The sequence below is a fragment of the Hydractinia symbiolongicarpus genome, chromosome 5 (assembly GCF_029227915.1).
Source record: "Hydractinia symbiolongicarpus strain clone_291-10 chromosome 5, HSymV2.1, whole genome shotgun sequence".
Lineage (NCBI taxonomy): Eukaryota > Metazoa > Cnidaria > Hydrozoa > Anthoathecata > Hydractiniidae > Hydractinia > Hydractinia symbiolongicarpus.
In genome coordinates, this window is record NC_079879.1 from 25060118 (window position 1) to 25078311 (window position 18194).

Below are 18194 nucleotides of genomic sequence, written 5' to 3' on the forward strand. Positions count from 1 at the left end.
TTTCCACAAAGTCCTCGTTTTGATTTATTTTACTTTAAAAAAGCCATTTTTTAACTTAAACTTTCGTCTTTAAGATGTAATATCTAGATAATCGTTGATTTTTTGAAAAGAAAAATAAATCGCTTTTAGATAAACACGTTGGCTACAGCAAAGTAGCGCTCTCCCTTTTAGATCGTCTGTAGTTTTGTAAAAGAGATTTAAAATGTAATAGATGGTATACGAAAAAAACACTACGAAAAAGTGTTTTAAAGATTTTTTGAAATATCACACCTTTTAAGCATACTCATAATGATGGTGATACTTTCACACTTCCGAGGCGATGAATATTCAGAAGGTTGTCCTTTTTAATTTTATCATTCGCAAAGACGTGACTGAGAATACCATAAAAATAGAACTTCCTAAGTCGTTTAACATTTTTCTGAGACTTGCAGAAACAGAACAGGATGGCATACATTTTTAGAAATGAAAGTGTTTTTTAGATGGCCATTTCTTTTCGGAAAGGATATATAATTTATTTTTAAAAATTATACTCAAGAGGATGATAAGTGTTAAAACACTCACTCTTAACTCTTATTCAATTTAAGGTGTGAAAGACCGATCCAAAAAAAATAGTTATTTGGATAAAGTCAATATTCCCCTTCGAAAAATAAATAGTTTCACCATTGGGAAGATCATTGTTTCTTTAGTATAAATGGCTAATAAAAAAAATCGATTTTTTGATACAATAAAGGTATACTGTCACCTTAAAATTTGTAATTTTTCAGGATTTTTTTGCTAATCATTTTGCAAGTTTTTGTTTAAAGATGCATTATTTTGTTTAAAGATACATTCTTAGACTCTAATGGATTTCTTGACCTAGGTTGTATAAGAAAAATATTGTAAAGAAATTTGAGTTTAGATCTAACACAGTCTAGATCAATTTGGAACAGGGTTAATAATCTACCCTGTCCAACTCATGCTCCGTTAAGCCGAGAATGATAATGATGATGTTAGTCAAGAAACTCACAAAATGTCAACCTTGCTTTACATATCACCATTTACTTAGTAAAACTATTATTAGAAAGTTTTTTATGAAAGCTTATTAAACGCTGCTGTATTTTGTTAAAACTATCCAAAAAATTGTTTTACAAAGCTTAAAATCCACCTAAAAGCTTTTTTATAAGCATAAACATCAGGTGTATTGTTAGAATGTTTAAACTGCATCTTTTATTTTTTTGACGAATGGTTGACAAAGTATTGCTAAACTTTAAGCATCACAAGCTATATAAAACCATCAACTGTTTTCTAATATTGTTTCATAGTTTCCTATATAGCCTAGTAAAGGTGATGTGCACTTAAAGGGTTTTGTTTTAACATGTGGAATGAAAATAAAAAACCTCTATTGCACATGGAAATTTTAGTATGTTGTGACTAAATATAGTGAAGCAAAACTTAGAGAATTATTTACCAAGCTATTCTTTCTTATAGGTTTTAAAAATGAAATAGAGAGTGCTCTATGTAATGGAAAATGAACTGACTGATATCATTCATCCAATATGTTGCACGCAAAAGATAGCAGTTTACGAAACCAAATCTGTAAGTATACTGTTAATAATAAGTACCACTTTAATAAGAACATCAATTTTATTGCAAATTTTTAGTTGACATCGGCATAAGCAATTTTCTTTGTTTTAATTCTTTGCAGCATAGTTTCGCATAACATTTTACCCCAAAAGTGTACACTGTAAGGTAATGATTTATAGACCACAGTAAGTTTTATAGACCATTGACGTCAATAAAATACTCAACAAGTCTGCTAAATTATGTCTTGTGTGCCTTGCATGCTTTATGTGCTTTAGTGCTAACGTGCCGTAGTGAGTACGTTCCTTTATTTATTATCTCTTATAATAATACAGAGACTGTGTCTGTTTGTAAAAGGCAAAGTGGATATCGTGATTTTCCTTTGATGTCGCCGAAAAACTTATGTCTAATATGTTAAATTTTCTGACGTTACGGCGCGACGTCAATAACACTACTTTAACGTCAATATCCTATATTAAATTAATGAAGCCATTACAGTGCACCTAAAATTTCGAGGCCAAATAACTTGGAAACGATGTGGTGACGTCAATGATTTTTCACCGCGTAGGTAACTAGGGAGCACCTAGGACCAATTTGGGTAATTTTTTAAAACCTGGTTCCCCAATCCGTTTCGGAATGGACGGGTTGATGACGTCATCAAAAAAACTTTAAACCCCAATATCTCTGCAACTGTTTGTCAAAAGTACATGATTCTATACATTTTCTTGATCATCGTTTCAAGGTCTATACGATGAAGGTAACAGCGATATAAATTTCTGAAAATTTTTTTTTGCTTTTTAACAAGCCATTGCTGTAGAAAAGATATGATCCTATATATTATTTTGATCAGCGTTTCAACCTCTACACGTTACAGGCAACGAATAAACTAAATTTCACCAATTTTTTTTTAAATTTGCAATGCTGACGTCAGCAAACTAACTTTTTTCAATGTCCTATTGCCTAAGTGGATTTTTCCACGAGTCTTTATTGACTAGTATAGAATAACTCATTTTCAGGCTTAAATCATCTTCTGCAGACAGCATTTACAAATTCATGTCGGATTTTTTTAATGTTTACACATTTTTTTTATAAGGAACCAAAGTAAGGGCTTAGGTTCATTTTTGTTCAAAAACTAAGGTACTAACCAGGCTAAACATTTTGAAGGGTAAGCAACCAATGCCTGAAAATCTAGAAACCTAAAAAACAGGATGAGTTTTATCTAGAAAATGATAACATTCGTAACGTAGTACAATCTACAACTATGTTAAGCAACCTCTGGGTATCTTTGAGGTTGGTTTAGAATATTGTCTTTAGCTTGGGCTTCAATTCAAGGCTTAAAATGAAGAAATAAAGTATGGAGTAGCTTTCATTCAGAAAGTGAGTTTAAAAGCACAGTTATAAAACTATCCTTTTTGTTTGTTTGAACAATGGATCTGAGAATGGCTGAAATTAAAAAAAAGGGGGGACTGATTTATGCAAAACTGAAACATAAGAAATTTGCATAAGGGCAAGAATTTCACATTCTATTTTGTCAGTTTTGTAAACTTGTGTATGTAGCTGTTGGGGTTATAAAATTAGTATAACTAATAAAATTTCTCAAAGTGAATTAATTAATTAAAATTAATTAAGCACCTGGGGCTGAAGTAAAGCTTCCTGATGCTAGGAAAGTTGGCAGAATATTAGAAAACCCGAAATAAAAGGTCTAATTTTACAGAAGTAACATTAGAGCTGATATTAAAACGAACTGATAACTATGGTATGATGACATAAAAACTAATATTCTTTTAACAGTTGTAATGAAGGAAATTTGAAAGCAATCATCATTGAATGTTACATATCCTACTTTTTGCTATAATATAGATAGAATTCCCTAGAATTGGAAAGCCAGACACTATTTATTCCCCCAACCACTCTAGATCGAGTTCCCTGCAAAATAAAATTATTAACTGATTTCCAAATCGAGTAAAAGTCATAAGCCTTGGCACAAGATTGGTCTGATTGAACAATTTTTTAGTATAATAAAAAAAACAGCTTACATGCAATCCTCATAAATTGATTCTGGGAATTGAGCACAAATTGTAAAAATTATCATACAAAATGATAATTATATATGGCCTTCGAAACTAAAGATGAAAAAAATGGCACAAGTTTAGAAACAGAGAAGCTAGATCATAAAAAGGGGGAAAATGATGCATCTAGAAACATAGCAAGATTAACGCAACAACATATGCCTGTTAAAAATAAGGACCTGTACTTTTTGATTGCAATGATAGTCTTCGGAACCTTTACTGCCATTGCTTTGTTATAACAAATTTAATAAGATGATAAATCTACTTATTTTCACTTGAATGCTTTGCTAGTGAAAAAGGGCTCCAAATTGTACCTCACCCACTTGCTTAGGCTTCCCAACTGCTGCTTGAAATAGTTGCTTTGAGTAGGCAGATACTTGTATGGATCTGTGAGAAGTTAGTCAAGAATCTCTCAATGTGGCCAAACCATGGTTCATACAGAAGGTTTTAAACCGTAGCATATAGATTGTCTTGAAATATTAAAAATAATTCATGTAGCTTTCTACACTTTTTTAGGCTTTTGTGCCTACTTTCATTTTACCATCTTTCTACATTTTGTTTTTATTCTTTATTTCATACACATAAACACAAAGGAACATGTAATACGAAGCCACATAAAAGTACTAGTAAATTTGGGAACGTAAAGCACTAAGGCATGTAAAGAATAGCCACATGAACATGTAGGCTCTTTGGCCATGCAAGCCACATAATTTAGCCGACTTCAATTACATTAATTTTTTTTAAAAATGGCAGTTAAAAATTCATATTTAGAACTAAATCATTACTTATTAAGAAATTTATATACATAAACTTGTTTTTTCATTTTAGCGTTTTTACTTGGTTGGTTCAAATAACTCACAAACAAGATTTAGAATTTTAAAGATTGACCGAACTGAGCCAACTGAAATAAACATCATTGATGACAAGGTAAAGCTGTATATTATATATAAAGAGAGGAACCTGTGGAAAAATTCACTTAGGGAGAAGAGTATTGGAAAAAATCATTGATTTTTATTTTCCTTTGATGACATGGGCAATAGCCTGTCCATGTACAAAATAAAATTCAGAATACTTCTATTGTGTAAAACTTAAAATGCTTATGAAAGTAAATGTATTGGATCATGTGTTTTTGACTTCTCATAAAAAAGATTGTTTTAAAGATTCATCAATCCAGTCCTTTCGGAAACAGATTAGTTCATTCAGTGTTGGAAATAGTCTAATTTTAGACTCATGGAGCCTTAAGTCAGTTATTTCCACTCAAGTTTTGATGACATAATTCCAAGATAGCTTATAAATGACGTTTTTTCTGTTTTGTGCATTTTAGAAACATAAACTTTTGCCCTGTTTAGTATTTTTAGTCACACAGAATTAGCATATTAAGAGATGCATAGTATCATTTTTCAGTTATAAAACATGAAGTAAGAAGTATACTTTTAGTCACCATATATTTGTGAATTCATTACTTTAAGGGTCCATAGTAGCATCACAACATCTATAGGTTCCATTAGATAAAAATTGCAATAGTTGTTTGGTAGTTGTCCCCCTTTGGTCTTCCAGTGGCTTGATTTAGGTATAAGCCATGTTAATTTATTTCATGCAAATGCACTGTTACGTGGAAAACTGCTATGATAGAGATTCATGCTATAAATGACACAGTAGGCACTGTTAAATTCCACTCACATTCTCTAATAACAATATTATAAATGAACTACATAAATCTCACTAAAAACGAGATGATCAGATTTTCTACAGAAATTTAATGTGTTGATAATATATTTTGCTAAATGTCATTTCTGAATCCTGACCTTTTAGTATATTTGCTTGTAAGCCTTTTATTAATTTTTATTTTTATTAAGCCTTTGATTTTTAAGGTTGAGTACAATAATTGGGAAATTCGAGATGTCCTTCATAGAATTGATGTTGGTAATCGACCAAAATCTGCTAAATATGATAAAGGATCTGTCGGTTTAGTTCACAGAGGTTCTGCCTTTGGCATACTAGGTGAGGTACTTTATATAAATGGTGAATTGAAAAAAAATTATGCTAGTAATTCAGCCATTTTTCACTAGATCCACAATCTACTAAAAACACTTGCAATGTGTACAGTTGATTGTGCAATTAAAGTTTAGTACAGTGTATATATTAAAATAAATTTTTGAACTATAGTAAAGAATGACATGGGCTTTGATAATTTTTATGTTTACAGAGTAACCAAAAAGCTGACAAAGTCTTAAAGTTAGGGAGGGTGTATTTTTGCTATGAATTCGCCATCCTGTATTTAATATTGGATATGCGGATATTTCATCATCGTTTTTTTTATCGACAATGAAGCTCGATAGTTAACTAGCTGTGTTAAGAAGCTGTCAGACAAATTTATTGATGCTAAATTTGTGCAATTCAACAGTAAAACTTTACATTATTGTTGTTATTTCTACCCTGTGAAATGTTTTTATTGATAAATGTATCATAGGAGTTAGATTTTTATTCATTTTCAATGCTTCTTGAAAATTTGTTTTTTCATGCTTGTTTACATTTTAATCTACCATTTTTCTTGACAGCGGGCAATACCGTTAATCAAAATGCCTAAAAATCTATTACTTACAATATATGAAATGGGTTATGGACCCACAAAGCATTGTAACTATTATTATAAAGTATCATAAAGTATTATCTTCTCTTTATATATAATTTGAATTTTATATAAAATAATCAAGCAAACTGCTTGATTATTTCTAATATAGTATAAACTTATGTTATAATAATTGTATTTACAGGATTCGTTCGATTTTTGGAAGGGTATTATGTTGTTCTAATCAGCAAAAGAAGAAGGTATCATAATTATGCGACATGTTAGGTTTTTCCTTTTTTGCATACACGTCTTTCTGTCTTAATTTTGAATGTTAGGGCCTCTGTACAACTAATGTTATTGCCTTCAGATTTGTATATATTTGTTGCTTTCAGATTTTTATTTTGTATATGTTCAAACTTATCACGACTCCCAAAAGCTTGAACTTTATTATATTATTTATAATAATTTGTACTACATTCTGTTTAGAGTTGCATTAATTGGTGGACATACTATTTACAAAGTGGATGATGTTGATGTCATTCCAATTGCCAATGAACAAGCCAAAGCAAAGATGGGTAATCCAGACGAGACAAGGTAAAAAGATAATAACACAAATTAGTATTAAAATTAAAGCAGATTGATTATTGTATTGTAAAAAATAATTGGTCTGTCTAAGATTTATTATCTGTCACATTAGTAACCTAACATTTTGTATATTTAAAGGTTTTTTTGGTTACTTATTTTGTTTTTTAAAGAGGTTTAAAAGCTACTTAAAAGTCATGCTGATAACTCCTAATGATTATTCAGTAAACACAGGTGCTGGTATTTCTAGTAATTTTAGGTGGTGCTAGATTTTTATAAAGAACGGGTTTTTTTCCTCAATGCTTATTCGCATGTGTTCATTTTTTAGATACCTTAGAATATTTATGAATGTGGATTTATCAAGTAATTTTTACTTTAGGTAGGTATTTTAAATTTGTACTCTTTTTTGCTACTTTAATATTCATTGTTTACTAGTCGTTTAGGCCCGTCAAAAAATAGACAGGAACAATGAAACAGATCCTTCATTTAAGTTTTGATGATGTAAGCAGTGATTAAAAAAAGAAATTAAAAAAAAAGTAGTTGTTGCATGTATTGTATAGATTCTGAAATGCTATCAAAATAAAGTATAAGATCATGTGGTTTTAAAGAACGGATAAGGAGATAAGGCTTAAAAAAATTGAAAAAAAAACAGCAAAGACCCACCAATAAACAAAAAAAATTTCTCGACTATTGTTGCTTTTGTGTAGAGCGTAAAGCACTGATCATGAAAATGTAAAGGATCAAATACTTTTTAAGAACGGTACAGAGATATTGGGGTTTTAAAGTATTTTGATGAAGTCGTCAATCTGTCTGTTCCAAAATGGATGGGTTGACCCAGTGTCCAATTTTGACCTGGTTCAGTATTTTTAATCGCAGCCAAACATTTCGTATTAATATATAAGAGATTCAATAATATTACATCAACAAAATGTACAGCTGAAAAAATTGGAATTAATGAATGTAAACTAATTGCACATTTAATGAGTTAATGAGTTGTCTTAAAACTGTTAAGCAAAGAAGTGCAGTTTATCAAGAAATAAAAAGGTAATACATGTTTCATCAGTAGTCAAGCTCTATAAGACTGTTACACCACTGCTCTGCCACCTTGGAACAGTAAATTGCATTTAAACACTCTTCTATTTGTTCATGTTGCTTAAAAACGAATGCATTATGTTTTCTCTTAAAAATTCAGAACTTGAATTTCAAATTGTAAAGTCTTGAATTTGAGTAATGTAGGAATAAGGCATAGTCACAAACTTTAATGCCAAATCTTTTTTTCACAATAAGGTGAAAAACAGCAGTTGTATGTTTGTTATTTTTTGCCTTCCAGCTACAGCTATGACCTTACGAGAACTCTTCAATACAATATGGCGCCCTATTATGGTTTACCACTAAAATCTAGCAGTGTTGAAATGAAAGATAATTTGTCTGGTGAAGCTGGTACAGAGATTGAGGATGGTGCATCTTCAGATGAGATTTCTGATAAAATTGAAGAAAATGTTGAAGATTCCAAGGACATTGACATGGAAGCGATATTTAGTTCAAGGTCATCCAGTTCTATGGAGCTCTCATCGTTATCTGCAAATGTATTTCCAAACATCGGTTCTCCACCCCCAGAATGCTCTCCTCGCAGCAAAATCAAAACAAAAGTATTCAGGGGTACACCAACTGACAAATATGTTTGGAATTCACATATTTTAGAAGGATTGAAAGATGAAGTACATCCTGATTGGCTTTTAAATATTATCCATGGTTTTGTGGGCCAGTCCAGTATCCTTTTTACATTGCATACCATGTTCTTTTTTGTAATAATATAAGGAGATGATTCCTTCGTCATACGATATTGTCACTAAAACGCACCCTCATTTTTTTTTAATATGAATGTGAATGTAATGTCAGTAATGGAGACTTAACATTAAGATAGATATTTGTGTTTATGTTAAGCCGTTATATGTGACCTTAATTGCCAGAAGATCAAAAAAGTTTGCTGGTACAAGATTCCTGAAAAGAGGAACTAATGATGAAGTTAGTAAGTTTTTAGGTTGGTGTGCAACTTATTTTTATGGTCTATTATAGAAAGGTGCAGGTTGCAATATACACCATAGGCCATAAGCAATCTGGGAGGGAGACTGATATATAAAAAATTTAAAAATCTTAGTTAAATCATTTCATATCAATTTTTGAAGCCACCATAAATGTTTTAGTAGAGCTTACATAATATCATATTATTTTAAAAAAATTCTTCAACTATTTTTTCTTGTCCAAAATTTAATCTTGGTAACTTACAAAAATTGAAGTAAAAACGAATCGCCACAGCAGCTGTGCTTGTACTGATTCATGACGACAATTGTATATTGGATATTCTCTTCAGTTTGATCGGCACTAGTAACAACAATGATCATGCAAAAAGTGTATTTTATTTGAGGTTTAAATTGAAGGATTAATGTAAACAATTTAAGCCATATCTTTCTCTTGCCAAGTATCACTAAGTAGAAAGCATTGTTAGAATTACTTAAATGAATGTCTTAAAAATATGTTTTTTTCTGTCTGTAAAGGATGAGGATAACTTTTTTCCGCCTTCTTTCTATATAAAATTTTCTTATGGGTACCATTTTATTATTTTTTTTAAATATGTTAATATTAAATGTTGAATCTTGTCCACGACTGAATTTTATGAGAAAATAAATTTTTTATTTCTCTTTAAAGGGATTTGTTGCAAATGATGTTGAAACTGAACAGATTTGCCACGATGCTTCTGTTATTTCTCTTCGCAGTGGAAGATATACTTCTTATGTTCAAATCCGAGGATCTGCACCCTTCTTTTGGTCACAGGTGATTGTATTACTTTTATCTTTTGAGAAATTAATTTCAAAATAGATTTTAATATCTGCTTCAACGTCTTTTCTAGGACACCATACAAGGCAGAATAACTCCCAAACCTCAAATTTTAGGTTAGTAACTAAAAATAAATATTGTTGGCTAATTTTTTTTTTTGTTAGTCCATTTTTTTATGACAATTTTGTCATTAAAAATTGAATATTTCAGATAAAATTGAGAAGCTGATAAACAAGCTTTCTAAGTGATATCTCATAAGGCCGGCGATTTGCATAAATGCTTCGCCGCTGCGCATCGTTGCGTATTAATAATTTTTTTAATAGTAATTTACAGCGCTTTGCGTCTTCGGCGCAGCGGCGAAACTATTGCGCAGCGTAACGTTGCGCTGAGGGTTAGGGTTAGTGTTAGGGTTAGGTTGCGAAACATTGTACAGCGCATTACCTTTTGCCGCTGCAGCCAAGTCACAAAGGCCATTTTCTAAGGTATATGTTATCGAAGAACTATAAAACATATGAATATACATTGCGAAACACTTTGTATAGGCGCGCTGCGGCGAAACATTTGTGCAAATCGCCGCCCTACTCAGATATATGTGCTTTAAGGAAAGGGAGTGCATTGCATAATTCTCCTTATTTATTGCATGACAGTTGATCGGGCAGATCCCTACTTCACAAGCACTGGAAGTCATTTCAATGCTCTTATGTCAAGATATGGTGCACCATTAATCATATTAAATCTTGTAAAGGTAATGTTATTTTTTTGTTTTTTATTATTATTTTTTATTTAAATTAAAGCAAAATTAAAGGTCCTCTTACATTTTTAACATTTTTAAATTTTTATATGTGAATAATTGATAATTTACTTATTGATATGTAGTATGTCTTTAGATATGCTACTCATTGTCTTTATCTTTCTTAGCGTGTCGTAACACATGCTCCATATCGTGTTTTTCAACTAACAATTTAAATTCTAATTTAGTTAAACATTTTTTATTTCATTTTTTTGGTCCAACTAGGAAAGCAGTATATTTTTATATAACTGAAGTTGTAAACCAAAGAAAACATTTCTAAAAAAAAAAAATAACATTACAGGATATAAAACGTACAGCCGCCATTGCTATCACAAATTCTGACAACTTAAGATTTTATTTTTTCATCATCCAGTTTCATCTGTTAATTAACTAATTAACATCAGTTCATAAACAACAAGTGACATGCAACTATGTTTTCTTCACATAGATTAAAGAGAAGAAACCTCATGAACAAATTCTCAGTGGTCTCCTGAAAGAAAGTATAGACTACTTGAATCAATTCCTTCCTTTTCCTCACAAGATGCAGTATACAGCCTGGGACATGGCTCGTGTAACCAAAAGGTATAATGTAATAAACCTACACGTGTTTTGGTGCAGTGTTTGTCATTTGTGTTTAGTTTTAATGAAAATGTCCTTTTTATGTCATTTTTAGTAAGGAGGACAAAGTTATTGAAATTTTAGCAGAGATAGCTGAATCAGTGAGTGGTGTTTTTCTCACTTGAACTAGCAAACGGCATGAAAGTTTTTAGGGTTATTACATTTTTGGAGTTTAAAGAACTTCTGGAGATGTCCAAGAGTTGTGCATTGTTTTTGAATTGAATTGTTCTAAAAAAACGATTCTCAACCTTTTTTAAATTCCGGAGAAGAGACCTCTTTCGTGGGTACATATTTGTAAGTAAAGGATTAAAAAATTATGCTGGAATGGAACTATTCTTAAATGTTGACACTACACACACACTAAAATTTTTTTAAGATATTATATTGTTTGGTAAACCTTGAACCCCTTTTTTTCATTCGTGGGACGGCTAGTTGCTGGTAAAGGTCGAGGAGAAGCTTTTTACACATTCCTTGTGCAAACTTTGAATGTAATATTACATAAGTGATTCAAGAAGTAATGTTACGAATGATGGATGTTTTTTTTTAGAAAGTAAAAGAAACTGGCTTCTTTCACAGTGGACCACAGTTATTCTGTAATAAACTGCGAAATAATCCGAGGTAATCTGTTATTTATTGCTAAAAAAATTGCTTACTACATGAAATATATAAAACGAAATAATATTGCAGAGAAACAATAGCACTGTCCATATTGTAATTATCTTTGTTGTTGATAAAGAAACTGTATCGTGCGAAGAATTTAGTACAATGCACGATGTATGTTGCGTGATTTGTTTGTGCAATTGTAACATGACCTTCTTGCTATGCGATGGAGTTTTTCTATATATCCCGACATTGTTGTGCAACCGAAAATCGCTGAAAATGCGAGTGGAAACACTCTTTTTATTGATACTTCTTTTTTTAGTTTTGCAGATATGAAAGGGTTTGGGTACAACTCTGAGCATCCAGGCCTAAAACAGGTAAAGACCACAAAATGTGTGTACTCCACTTAGATCGCAACTTTTCTCATTTGAAAGAGTTGTTTTCTAGACTGGAATTTTAAGAGTCAATTGCGTCGATTGTCTTGATCGAACAAATACAGCACAATTTATGGTCGGAAAATGTGCACTCGGGTTTCAGGTAAATTAATCTGTAACGTTACAACTCTAATTATGCGCTGGGTTGTATACATGGCCGTTTCTGCACGATTTTTTGTTTGTTTTAGCTGTATGCACTTGGCGTAACAGAAAGTCCCGTTCTTCAATTTGATTCTGATGCAGTCAGGTAAAAAAGTGAAACATCTTTCATGGAGATGTTAATTTTTTGTTGATAGTTTTGTGCGACTCACCTAACGTGCCGACTTCAATTGTTTAGAATACCGAGAATTTCTATTTAATTAACATGTCAAATAATACTCCATTAACCCCTTTTCCCTAAAAAACCCTAAAATTCAAATAAAAAGAACATAAAGTGTAATGATGTTTTTTTTATAACAGAATGTTAGAAGAGCTGTTCGAAGCACACGGTGATACCCTTGCATTGCAATATGGTGGTTCACAGATGGTTCATAGGTAGATAACTATAGTAGCTATCGACACTGACTTTTAGTTCATCTTATTTTCCTAAAACTTCGGATTTGAAGGTAACAGCCTTGCTTTCTTTTTTTTTTGCAGGATTCGAACATATCGCAAAATTGCACCTTGGACATCTTATTCAAGAGATATTATGCAAACTGTGTCGAGGTATTACAGCAATGCGTTTACAGGTTTGTTTACCTTATATTTTTGTGTGATTGCGTTTTTTTTATAAGAGTAAGCAACAATATAGTGACTTTGGGTTGACCCAAGTGTTAAACAAATGTTAGATTCGAAAAAGATTTCTGACGATGCTAGCCACCATATTCCTTACTTTTCACTACTTATGGTTTAAACTAGCATTTATCTCGACCCTATATATATACCTTAAAAGAATCTGGTTTATTTTTATATTTTTATATTTTCAATTTATTTTTTTATTTATTTAGTCGATATCTTGTCGGGTTTTCATGTCCGATAAACATAAACATGTCCTTTTATTTAGCTGTCAGCTCATACGTAAGTCATGATCACATCTCACTGGTTAGAGAATTGCCACTTAATATCCTTCAGCAGTTAATAAGCGTTTACTCATGACGTCACTCTATGCTGATGACAACAATTTTGCGTCTTAAGGTCTAACGTTCATAATTATATTTTAGAAATAAAAGAGTCTCTTTATGTTTAAAGAAAAACGTCTACTCAATAGGACTATAGTCAGCGCCATTCTAGTTATTTCAGTATTATTTTCGTAGGAATTGTCGATATCTTTTACAAATTTATAACTTTAAAATTTGTAATTATTGTGATCTTGGCCGACTGCTAAATAAAAGGATATGTTGAACACATATTTGTTTTGTTTTGTTTTTGTTCCACTCATTATACTGTGTTTTTCTTCTAGACACTGACAAACAGCAAGCTATCAATCTGTTTCTTGGAACTTTTCAACCACATGAGAAGTTACCAAACATATGGGATATTCCAACTGATTATTATCTTCATCATAGTAGCACAACCAACCTTGAACAGCACTCTGTCCGGCAAAGGTATCGGACTTCTGTCCAAGGTTGTCGACTTTTAAATGCTTTTCCTTGCGTTATATGGTACTTCTTCAGTAAGATATCGTATCCGACCTGGTTTACACATTTTGTTCATTCCTAATTGTGTTGGATTAATTTTCACGCTATTAAAATTTCGTACAATCTCCTGCGTTGTAATTTTTCGCATTACATTGACGGATTACACAATCCAGCGAAAAAAATCTATTTTTACATCGCGATACAGATGACTTAGACGCGCCGATCTCGCATATTCTTTTTTTTTAATTTAAGCTATACGAAGTGGTGGCATGATGAAGTGATTTCAGCGTTGCCATTTGCTTGGGAAGAAAGTACGTACATATGTATTAAAAAATGAAAATTAAATATAGCAGTATTTTTTGCTGTTTCTAATTCTATCAAAGTGCTATTCATTTATTTTGTTGTTTGTACGTTTCATTAATGTTATAAACCCAATTCTCTGTTCCAATGAGACTTAACAAAGGGCACGTTAAATTTAGCACATCAATATAAACAAGAAATGTTTAACACTGAATGAAAACGCGTTTCTCCTAGCGTTAGATCCAAAATTTAATGATTTTCATATGGTTTTCTTTTTAGTTGCAAAAAAGAAAATGATTGAAGAGGAACAACATTCCGTACACGATGATGAGGAAACGATGGATTTATTTGCAGAATATTACAGACCGGCTGAGATGACTGAAATCGATGGTTTGTATCAGAAGACCATGCCAACCTCAACCAAGTATGAATCGGGTTGTGTTCGTGCTTTGCCACGCCATTTGCTAAAAGTTTTCTATATAAGCAAACTCTACGCAGTTGGTCAGCCTGAAAAGTTGGACAGTTAGGCAACAAAAACCTAAATCTGGATAATCTGACAAGCAATCTACAAAAGAGTTCTTTAAAAGATCGAGAAGTTTTTTCTTTATAAAATAATAACAATGCATAAGAAAATAATCTTTGTTGTATATTTGTTCAACGATTGTTTTAAGAGACTTTATGCCGTCATCCTCAGCTGATCCCAGTCCATTTGTTGTTCGAGCGAGGGGACGGACTCAAGATGAGTATGTTAATTTTTTACTAGCTTTCTGAACAGCCTAATCTTTGCGAGGTTGAAAATATTACATTTCGCGAGGATTTATTTTTGTGAGCAACTTTTTCGAACCCCATTTTTCGAGTGATCAATTGTGTGAATTTTCTACACTGAAAGTTGTCGCCAAAAGAAATATCTTTTAGTAACTTTGTGAGTCTGGTGCTTTGTGGTTACTCAATTTGTCGAATAGATTTTAGGCTCAAGGTCTCTTTTTTAAGTCTCGCAAAAACGTTGTAAAAATACGCAGAAATCCTATAAGAGTGGCAAAATAGCTCTCTTTTCTTGATGATTATCTGCGGTATACTACGTCATTATATCAATTGTTTCAGCTCACCGCAAGTTAGTCATCGTCACGCCATCGGTGGACAGCCAGTGACACTTGAAGACTCAAGTGATGAGGAATCATTGTCGGATGATGATCGAAGTGGAATGCAATCGCCATTAAAAATCAATCCCAGAGATACTTTAACGCCTACAGATCTGTTGGGAGTAAGTATCACTTATAAAACGTTTGTGTTTTTAATGTCGACAGTTGTAGCCAGGTGCAATACAACTTTTTAACGGTGTAGCTAAAAGTCTTAAATCAGTATAGCCATCGTCATATTTAGCGCATTCAATTCCCTTAAAACTCTTCAGTAAAAACGCCTGTATATCTCGTACAGTGGAAATTATTTCACTTAAGGTGCACGCTTTATTATAAGCAAAACGTATAGCATATAATGAAACGAGTACTGAAACCAGGCTGAAATCATAAAAATATTGATTGAGCAAATGTTAAAATTTATATTGTATGTGCACACATTCATATTTAAAGAAAGACATCAAAAGTGTATTTTGATTGGTCAATGCCTTCGTCGCTAAAAAAAATCTTTACATTACTTGTAATAGAAACTAGTTGCTAGCCTGTGGACAAACTGGTATTCAAAGTTTCGCCTGATTCATTTTCAAGACATCGCATTTTCGTGCATGCTTAGCACCACAAAGTCGTGTTTTAGCTACCATTTTCTAATAGAATAGGGATATTATTATCATAGAAATTTTTGTGTGTTGTTTTGTTAATGGACGTATGAACTCATATTCACTGATTTATTACGTAAACTAGTCGATAAGGCCCGTGGTAAAATCCACTCAGGCAGAAGAACAATGAAAAATAGATTGTTTTACATGTTAAATTAGTGAATTTTCGTTTATCTGTTGCTTGTGTAATGTGTTGATATTTAAACGCTGATCAAAATAATGTTATATAGAGATTTAACGCCTAAGAAACACTGCAAACTAAATTGGCAAAAAATTGAAAACTGATTAATTAGTGTTAGGCGAATTGAGATTATACAGGATTTGACTACTTTTATATTCAGCATGTATTTGTATGTTAAGGAAAGATGGCCCACTCCAAGATTATTTCGAGACCAGATAAAAGAGCCAACGCCGGATGATATCGAACTATACAGAAGGTAATATTTGTGGCAAGTAACCCAGCCTTTTATTAGGTGCTTTCTGTATAGAAAATTTTTTTATAAAATTTCCACTCAAAAGTTTCCATAAGCTTAAGCTGCAATTAAGGAACACCAGTTGGTAAATTCGTGTAGGATTGGAAAGGTGAAAGAAAAATCTAAATATGTTTAGAATTCACGTCGTACACATATAAAATGATGCGTTTGGTGGAGATTTGTGTTCCGATATTTTTTTGAGCTGTGTTTTAAAAAAAGTGAATCAGTCAAGTACAAAAACTTTTTCTATATGTTTTATTTTTTAGATATTCTGAAATTAGCCAATCGTCTTCACCCGTCAAGCCACGTGTTAATCTCAACTTAGCAATCAATTGGTGAGTTTTTACACCAAGCTATACCACTTTGAATTTTGATATCAATGCTAGCATTAGCATTGATATCAAAATTACCAAATAGATTATTGTAGAAATCAGTTTCATACTTCTTTCGTTTTAAAGTGAAGTTTTTATAATTTTTTTTACGTTATAATCCTCTTTTATACCCTCACAGGTTTCTCACGCCTACTAAAATTTTTATAAATCGTAAATAAATAAATTCCTAACTAATCCTGAAAAAAATTTTTGTGACAACTCCTAAAAAATCTCCTGAATATTTAGGGAACATTCATTTCTTAAACTTAATATTTATAAGTCCAAAATATTTTAATTCTGTAACAGCTAATGCGAAAATGAAATATGATCGCTCCATTTTGTTTTCTTTGTTTATTTGCTAATATCCTTGATTCTAGTGATTCTAAATTACACTTTTACTAATTTAAATTCTTATAAAATCTCCTAAATTTTTGTGTGTTGTGTTTTCCCTGCTAGTAAAAAAACAAAACAACTAAAATCTCCTTAATCTCCTTAAAAAATTAGTGGGAAGCCTGCCTTAAAAGAATTCTTTTTGGATTATTTTTTTGGTGGTATTTTTAAACTTCTATTTTGTCCACAAAATAATTATTTTTCCTCCCACAAATTGACACAAAGTAATTTTTAAATGTTGTCAAGCCATATAACACACGCAGTTAGTGCTCTGAATCTCATTTTTTTATGAACATGTTTTGTTTACCAGACGTGGTAGATAAAAAATGAAAATTTATTTTTGCGTTAAGGGTTTTTTAGCCTTTTGATAGTTCTCTTCTTGTGTTCTTGTTTGTTCATATTAGTTTACTTTTTTTTTCTCGACTTCAAACTTGCAGTTGTGGTAGGAAGATGTTTAAGGTAAGAATATGTTTGACATCAAGAGAGTCTGTAGCACATAATTACACATGACAAACCTTTTTTTTTGTAGGCCACCTTCCAACAAATACCCACCGAATAGCACATTGCAAGTGGAAGTACCCGTGGTCGACAAAGCATCTCTCTCAACGTACGAAGAATATTGCAAGGTTGGAAAATACGGACCAACTTACCCTTGTAACATGAACATGAATATTTATCATAATTACGTAGGACAAAATTACATGTGAACATGCTTACACGGTTGTTTCGGTAACAACATTAAGTAAAAATAGGATTGAAATTTGACCTACAGAAAAAATAATAACAGAAACTCATTATTCAGAAAAGAACGCCAACGAAAAAAGGTTTCAGTGGAGAGAAAATGTCTCCTTTTGAACACAGGTGTTTACATTTGAACAGAGCTGCATTAATTTTATATATCCCTATTTTTATAAGTATTTAGACATATACATGCCCACTCCTTCCCTTATTTGTTTCTGCAGTCGTTCAATTATCTGCTTGTGTGTGAAATAGCCAACAATGTATTTAAAAATCAAATTTTGTAAATTTATAAATTCTTTTGACCTTAGACTGTTTATTTTTTCGTTTTTTATCGAAAAGTATGTTATTTCTAAAATTAATTTTTATATTAAATTTGTATTTCTTTTTAATAAAAAAAATACAAATTACCTCATTACAAAACCTTTCTTTGTTGATGACGTGACGTTTACACAAGCCT

General features: G+C 31.7%; 1 protein-coding gene across 1 annotated transcript; it reads left to right on the forward strand.

Moving 5' to 3' along the window:
• Positions 1 to 1437: 1437 nt before the first annotated feature.
• Positions 1438 to 18165, forward strand: LOC130645604 (polyphosphoinositide phosphatase-like). Its single transcript, XM_057451643.1, has 27 exons — positions 1438 to 1575; positions 4458 to 4556; positions 5501 to 5630; positions 6404 to 6458; positions 6685 to 6792; positions 7109 to 7159; positions 8111 to 8550; positions 8705 to 8805; positions 9487 to 9612; positions 9689 to 9731; positions 10263 to 10360; positions 10854 to 10987; positions 11079 to 11124; positions 11571 to 11641; positions 11946 to 12000; positions 12071 to 12160; positions 12246 to 12304; positions 12517 to 12591; positions 12694 to 12785; positions 13496 to 13640; positions 13926 to 13984; positions 14253 to 14397; positions 14645 to 14716; positions 15075 to 15234; positions 16123 to 16199; positions 16502 to 16570; positions 17526 to 18165. The coding sequence occupies exons 1-27, from the start codon at positions 1501 to 1503 to the stop codon at positions 17701 to 17703; spliced, it is 2853 nt and encodes a 950-aa protein (XP_057307626.1). The 5' UTR covers positions 1438 to 1500; the 3' UTR covers positions 17704 to 18165.
• Positions 18166 to 18194: the final 29 nt, after the last annotated feature.

Bases quoted from the DNA above. Each gene is read 5' to 3' on its own strand.
- LOC130645604 (XM_057451643.1), top strand. From the start codon at position 1,501: ATGGAAAATGAACTGACTGATATCATTCATCCAATATGTTGCACGCAA. The intron at 4,557-5,500 runs GTAAAGCTGTAT...TTGATTTTTAAG, and splicing joins TAAACATCATTGATGACAAG to GTTGAGTACAATAATTGGGA. The intron at 12,786-13,495 runs GTTTGTTTACCT...TTTTTCTTCTAG, and splicing joins TTACAGCAATGCGTTTACAG to ACACTGACAAACAGCAAGCT.